Below are 7,696 nucleotides of genomic sequence, written 5' to 3'. Positions count from 1 at the left end.
ACACAATCAACCCATATATTTAATTAGTCTCCTTTTGATCACTTAATTAATTCCAAATTAATTCTTGATCAATACTAATTAAATAACCTTATTAATATATTAGAACTTATAATATATTAACCAACCTTAAGTGTTATTTCTCTCATTATAGTCTATCCAAATGCATGATGTCATGCAACCCAAATGGACCATGTCGGGTCGGGTCAAGTCTTACCAATTATAGTTATGGACTTAGACATTAATCCAACATTTTCAAGCCGAGATTGTTGCGGGTCAGATTGGGACTCGAACTCCCTCATTTAGGGAGTTCAAGGAGTGTGGTGCGCCTGAGTTCTTTGGGGTTAGGGACCCCATCACTAGCCGCCGCTGGGTTGTAGACATGGAGAATGCCCAACGCACGATGTTTTTTCCCGAAGCGGAAAAGGTGGGATTCGCGTCCTGTATGCTGAGGGATCGGGCGCGATATCGGTGGGAGGAGGTTACCCGCAAGGCGGGATCAGTGGGTGTGGTTGAGATGCCTTGGGAGGAGTTTGTGCTGAGGTTTGATTTAGAGTTTGCACCGGCCGTTGAGGTGCAGCGTCTGGTGAGGGAGTTTTAGGATCTTCAGCAGATGACAGAGATTGTGGTGGAGATCACCGCCAAGTTTAGAGAGAGGGCACTATTGGTTCCACAGTACGCTGTGGATGAGGAGATGAAGAAGACGAGGTATCACTCCATGCTGAGGGATGATATATGTGAGTTTGTGAACTTTTCGGGGTGCAAAACCCTGAAGGACATGGTGGAGAAGACCCGGGAACGGGAAATTGAGTTGGAGCTCCGGACGAAGCGGAAGCCGGAACAGGTTCAGACAGTAGTGGGTCAAGCCAAGAAGCCTAAGACCTCCGATCCTCCCATTAGGGGCTACCAGGGACGAGGTTGTTATGCCAAGTGCGGCAAGCCGCACAGTGGAGCCTGTCGGGCAGCAGGCTCGGCATGTTATGCTTGTGGCCATCCGGGCCACATGAGCATGGATTTCCCCAAGAAGGGCTTGATTTGTTTCCACTGCAACCAGACCTGTCATAAAAAGGACGATTGTCCGAGGTTGATTGGAGGAGAAGTGGCGGCGCCTGCGCCCACCACAATGAGGATTACTGATGGCCACCCAATCAAGGAGGAGGCTCATGCGGTGAAGAGTCGCGCATTTCAACTAACTACGGAGGAGGCCCGAGTAGCACCGGACGTCGTGACTGGTATGTAATCTATTTCTGTCTCATTTATTTTATTGTTATGCTCATGTTGTTATGATCTTGTATAGGGACCTTTTTGGTCAATGGATTGCCGGCTCATGTTCTTTTTTATTCGGGGGCTACCTGATCATTTGTATCTCTTACACTCAACAAGAAGTTTTGAGATGCTCCGGGGACTTTGGATTCCCCACACAAGGTGGAGATTGCGGATGACCATACTGTGAGCGCTGCGAGGATATTTTGGAGGAATGTTCTGAATATGTTCAGCGAGAGGTTTCTTATTGATTTGGTAGCTTTCCTTTGAGAGGATTGAAAGTAATCATCGAAGTGGATTGGTTGGGGCCCAATAGGTCCATGATTGATTGCGAGCGATAGCTAGTGAGAGTTTGAACCCTAAGTGGGGGAGAATTGGTTATCCATGGAGAGAGAGCCTCGCATGGGCCAACCCTCTGTTCGGCTGCGAGGGCTAGGAGACTTCTTCAGCAGGGTTGTTCTGGGTTTCTGGCTTATGTCTCAGATTCAAAAAGCTCATCCCAAATATCTTGAGCAGACTCAGAATATGCATGACCAGAAAGTTGAATCAGATAAGGATCCAAGGATCCAAGAACAGACAACAACATTAGCACATTCCCACTTTAAGGATTTAAGTTCATCACTTGAGTCCTTTTTTACAATACCATCAACAAACCCTAATTTATTCCTAGCCTTAAGGCTTCTAGTCATAGAACTACGCCAAACATGGAAATTTTCAGTCCCAGAAATTCACAATTGTAGTAATAGTATTATCTGATGGATGTATGTATAAAGGATCATCATAATTCACAGGGTCAATCTTAGAACCACTACTAGATTCAATACCAGGAGTAGGTCCAGGAGTAGTGCACACACAAAACCAACCAAATAGCAAGTATAGAAATCAATGAAGATAATCAAAGTAAACACAAAAAGAAAACACAGACAACTGTGATCCTTTTGCGTCTAGATGGTCACTATGGTATGTTCGGGCCGAAGACAAGAATCACAGAGTCAAGAAAAAACAATCACATAAATCAAATAATAACAAAAGTAAGTGGTGTACTCAAGATAACCAGGATCTCCCACAACTACATCTAGAATAAGAGTAGAAAGGAACAAGAAACTCTCAAAGAGCAATAAGTCGAAGAAACAACACAGATCGACTCCTGTTACTTCGTTCCCTACAAGAGTTAACGGTGATGAAATCTGTTCTTAAGAGAGTTATTTCAGAGAACAGGATAAGTCGATCGAAGAATTAACCAGATGAGGTTCATCAATCAAGGATCTCCACTTGAAGACGAATCGTCAATCAATGATCTCCACTCGAAGACAAATCTGTAAGAATACATAAGAACTCGTTGTACCATGATCTTAAGAAATAACAAAGTAAACAATTAACGTTTTCGATTTAGAAGGAAATCCAAAGGAAAACCCTAGATCGGATATCGCAGAACCCTATATTTTCACAGACAGGTTCAACGGAAACCTCTAGGTTAACCAAACTATGAAGATCTATAAGGATCTAAACACAAAAAAAAAAGTTCGTGAAAGTACATTTCGAATCAGATGAGAGTCAGAACACAGATGATCGTCAGAAAACAAAATCGGAGCCCTAGATACCATGTGAAAAAACGTAGAAACAGATATTCCCAACATCATCATCTATTATATCATTTGAGGACAAATTGACAGATGGTTTTCAAGTACTTACAAAAGAAAACCTCACTACAATAGCCCTAATCTACTCTCAGTATATACACTCAACCCTATTCTAGAACGATTATCAAGAACATCGAAGAAACTGAAACTCTAACTCTATACAGGATCAAAGGAAGAAGAACGAAAGAGGGAGGGAGAGAGAGAGAGAGAGAGAGAGAGAGTGAGTGTGTGTGTGAGCTCTGAGATATTTTTGTGTGTGTTAGAATAAATCAAATGAGCTGCATGAGACATTAAGTACTCCGGGTAAACGGATCCTTCAACCCACATGTTAACCTGAACAATAGATAGAAATGTGAGCCGCAACCCACAACAATCTGATAATGACACAAACTACCCACAACACAAAATAATTAACAATTATGATCAATAAATATTTTACCTTTATACCCTACAAAACTAAGAATGTTAAGTTTGTGACTAAACCTCATATTTTTAACAAAAATTATAATCTAAAACCAATTATAGAGTTACCAAGTTTACCAAATGAACAACTTTATTTAAAACTTAGTTTTAATGTTTTTATTTTGTTTTTAAAAACAATATTAAAACAACCATACAATCACATCACATATATTTAATCATAAAAATATAGTGCATTGCATGGGGCTGAATCCTAAAATCAAGTTTGAGCAATCAAAACTTGATTGATAAAAAAATCTAGACATGAGGAAAATATCGATCACATCCCGAAAGTCACTACCATTGTTAAATGACTGATTGCCATTGGTGGTGGTGTTGCCTTCCACTTGTGGTCATTGCTGGCATTGTTGTGGGTTGTATCTTGATGGTCTAGGTGATTTTAGGTCGATGTAATAACTAGGCCAAGACCTAATAGGTGGGTTGATGATCCAGTTGGGCTGCCAGCCAACAGGTCGAGACCCAAGTGGGCTTGCTATATTATTTGGGCTTATTTAGTTAAGGTTGTTATTTGCATTTTTTTTCTTCTAATCTTCATTTTACATTTATGATTAACCGAAAATACATAAGTAAAAGATTAATCTATTACCATAAACAACCCCAACAACAAACAATCCAAACCCGGCAAGACAATACACAATAAAAATATAGTTAATTTCATAAAAGACCTTATATTTTGTGTTTTTTCCGGATTAAAACTTAATTTTGTTTTTGCCGGAAAAAACCTCAAGTTGTTTTCATTTTTTTAGAAAAAACTCTCAACTTTATCTGACTGCTTCCAAATAAACTCTCAAATATTTTTATTTTTTCTCAAAAAAAAACTTACATTTTACAATTGGAAACTAATAAATATTGCAGCCGAGTCTTGAGGCATAGTTTTCATTACGTAATTTTTATATTAAACACAAATCATGATTATTATGGGACCATTTTTGTAACTTCACCTTGTGACTGTTAATTTTACTGTTATTTTGTCGATCATTTTTATAACTTTTCCAAACATATAACAAAAACCAAACGGTGCAAAGACCAACAAACAGCTATTGCAGCCCGAGTCTTAAGACATGGTTTTCAAGAAACTCGAAAAATGACTTTGGCATTTCAGCTCGTCGACTTTGACAATCCATTAACCCAAACAAAACACACTAAAATCTCAACAATAGAATGGATTCTTGCATCATCTAGTCTCCAAAGTGAACCCTTAAAACATTTTTTTTTTCACAAATACAACACACCTTTAATCTGTTTAAGCATTAAAATCGGCTTCATGCACATCAGTTAAACTTCTCACATTTCCCCTTTATTGACTAAATTTGCTCTTCTACTTCGAATATTCTTCGATCTTGCATAGCATAGTTTTGGATAATAATGGCTACCTATTAACCTAGTTCAAAAAAATTTAAGAAAACTTTTGAATTTTGATAAATTTACTTTTATCGACAGACAAAATAATCTAAAACAATAACCACAATAATTTTGACCAATTTGTTATTTTTTATTAAATGTGATTTCAAAGAAGCAAAGAGCCTAAAAGGCTAAACACAACCCATAAACCACAAAGAACTGTTCATACATCAACCAACAGCATCAATCCATAAACATAAAAAGAAAACCAACATCATCATCATCACAAGACTGCCATACCCAACAAAAGAACCCTAAAAAACCCCACCACGAAGTCGGAGAACCAAATGCAAAGTCGACTCCTTCTGAATATTATAATCAGCAAGCGTACGACCATCCTCCAACTGCTTCCCTGCAAAGATCAACCGCTGCTGATCCGGTGGGATTCCTTCCTTATCCTGAATCTTCGCTTTCACATTATCAATCGTGTCAGAGCTCTCAACCTCCAATGTAATCGTCTTTCCAGTCAACGTCTTCACAAATATCTGCATCCCACCACGGAGCCGGAGAACCAGATGAAGTGTCGACTCCTTCTGGATGTTGTAGTCCGCCAACGTCCGCCCGTCCTCCAACTGTTTTCCGGCGAAGATAAGCCTCTGCTGGTCTGGTGGGATCCCTTCCTTATCTTGAATTTTCGCTTTCACGTTATCAATGGTGTCGGAGCTTTCAACTTCCAGGGTAATTGTTTTTCCGGTCAAGGTCTTCACAAAGATCTGCATACCACCACGGAGACGGAGGACAAGATGGAGGGTAGACTCCTTCTGGATGTTATAGTCCGCCAATGTCCGGCCGTCCTCGAGCTGTTTTCCGGCGAAGATAAGACGTTGCTGGTCTGGGGGAATACCTTCCTTGTCTTGAATTTTAGCTTTGACGTTGTCAATGGTGTCAGAGCTTTCCACTTCCAAGGTGATGGTTTTTCCGGTCAAGGTCTTCACGAAGATCTGCATACCTCCACGGAGACGGAGGACGAGATGGAGGGTGGATTCCTTTTGGATGTTGTAGTCAGCCAAGGTCCGGCCATCTTCAAGCTGTTTTCCGGCAAAGATAAGTCGTTGCTGATCTGGGGGAATACCTTCTTTGTCTTGGATTTTAGCTTTGACATTATCGATGGTGTCAGAGCTTTCCACTTCCAAGGTGATTGTTTTACCGGTGAGAGTCTTGACGAAAATCTGCATGCCACCACGGAGGCGGAGGACAAGATGGAGGGTGGACTCTTTCTGGATGTTGTAGTCGGCGAGGGTGCGGCCGTCTTCAAGCTGTTTACCGGCGAAGATCAACCTCTGTTGATCTGGTGGGATCCCTTCCTTGTCTTGGATTTTAGCTTTGACGTTGTCGATGGTGTCAGAGCTTTCGACTTCCAAGGTGATAGTTTTTCCGGTGAGAGTTTTGACGAAGATTTGCATCCCTCCTCTTAATCTAAGAACAAGGTGAAGAGTTGATTCCTTTTGGATGTTGTAATCGGCCAAGGTGCGGCCGTCTTCTAGCTGCTTTCCGGCGAAGATAAGCCTTTGTTGGTCTGGGGGAATCCCTTCCTTGTCTTGGATTTTCGCCTTTACGTTGTCAATGGTATCTGAGCTCTCGACTTCGAGAGTGATTGTCTTTCCGGTGAGAGTCTTTACGAAGATCTGCATCTGTATATATAAACAACATCATAAGAACAAAATCACAAAAAATCCCATCTGCAAGTATTATTCATGTATATACTTATCAATTCTATAACCAGTTTACACAAATCCTATGTTTGCGATCATGAATTAGTTAATATAACTAAGGAACTGATGATGCGATCGTCGAAGCAGACTTAAATTGGAATGAAGTAAGAAAATTTGAAAAATCGATAAACCAAAATTGAATTTGAATATGATCGCTTCTAAAAAGTGTTTTGTAGATCTAGTAGATCTGCTGATTTACCAATTGAAACATAAGAAGCTTTTCTATAAATCATAAACACCCTGGTTCCGAAAAAATCATATGAACATCAAGATCTGGTGATTCTAAAAGCAACAAGAGATGAGCACCGATCGACCACAAGAACAAAACAGATTACAATTGATTGTAAACAAACTGGTACTATAACTCCATATGGATATAACAGATCTAAGCGATTTGTTGATTATAGAATCAAAAGGAGATATAAAACAAAACCTATGATCGGAATTAAAGGTGAAATCAATATCACAAACCAATTCGAACACATAAAGCAACAAAGGGGAGATAAAAACATCAAAATCTCGAATCAATTAGAACAATTAAACCAACAAAAGAAGAATCAAAGAACTAACCTTGAGAGAATTGAAGAAGTCTGTCGAGAAAAGATTGATTCGAATTGCAATTGTGAGGAATAGGGGATGGATTTGGGGGTTGATTTATAGGGCAATGAAGGAGAGTATTCAACGAGAATAAAACGGAAGGCGGTGGGAGAGATCCAATGAGAATGTGACACGTGTATCGATGTAGACGCTATCTGTTGCCGCACGCCAAGGCCAAGGTTCGGAAGCTTGCGGAAAGAGTGGACCGCCTTTATGATATTTTATATGAGGTGCCGTTGGGTTCTTGGTTTGGGAAGATTCTAGATATAGGAAGGCGAATTCGAATTTTATTTCATAAAATGATGATAACGAGTTAATTATGTTAAAGATTTAAATTTAATATTATGAGATATTTTAGGTTATTTAAGAGATTCATTAAAATTAAGAGAATGTCTTTTGGGTTAGTCTATCTTCAAAGGAAAACTACCATACGTATATCATGAAAGATGAAATTAAAATATGGAGACGTTATGAAATATATATCCCTTTTAAAATTATTTCATCGAAATCATATTAAAATCCATAAACAAGAATTACATTTTTACATGTCCTTTAATTTACTTTCAACCACCCATCTGTATTTGTTCTTCAATTAACTTTCAACTA

At 39.4% G+C, this 7,696-nt stretch overlaps 1 protein-coding gene across 1 annotated transcript; it reads right to left on the bottom strand.

Annotated features, from left to right (window-relative positions):
- Positions 1-4,851: 4,851 nt before the first annotated feature.
- LOC145167767 (polyubiquitin) lies at positions 4,852-7,202 on the bottom strand. The gene is made up of 2 exons (XM_079087017.1): positions 7,064-7,202; positions 4,852-6,412 (listed from the first exon to the last, which is right to left on the bottom strand). The coding sequence occupies exon 2, from the start codon at positions 6,410-6,412 to the stop codon at positions 5,036-5,038; it is 1,377 nt and encodes a 458-aa protein (XP_078943143.1). The 5' UTR covers positions 7,064-7,202; the 3' UTR covers positions 4,852-5,035.
- Positions 7,203-7,696: the final 494 nt, after the last annotated feature.

This window comes from Lactuca virosa, chromosome 1 (genome assembly GCF_052849685.1).
Source record: "Lactuca virosa cultivar CGN04683 chromosome 1, Lactuca_virosa_CGN04683_v6, whole genome shotgun sequence".
Lineage (NCBI taxonomy): Eukaryota > Viridiplantae > Streptophyta > Magnoliopsida > Asterales > Asteraceae > Lactuca > Lactuca virosa.
The sequence above is the reverse complement of the archived record's forward strand: the minus strand, read 5'-3'. Positions and strand labels throughout refer to the sequence as shown.

What these genes read in the sequence shown, in the direction of transcription:
- LOC145167767 (XM_079087017.1), bottom strand. Translation starts at nt 6,412, where the DNA reads ATGCAGATCTTCGTAAAGACTCTCACCGGAAAGACAATCACTCTCGAA.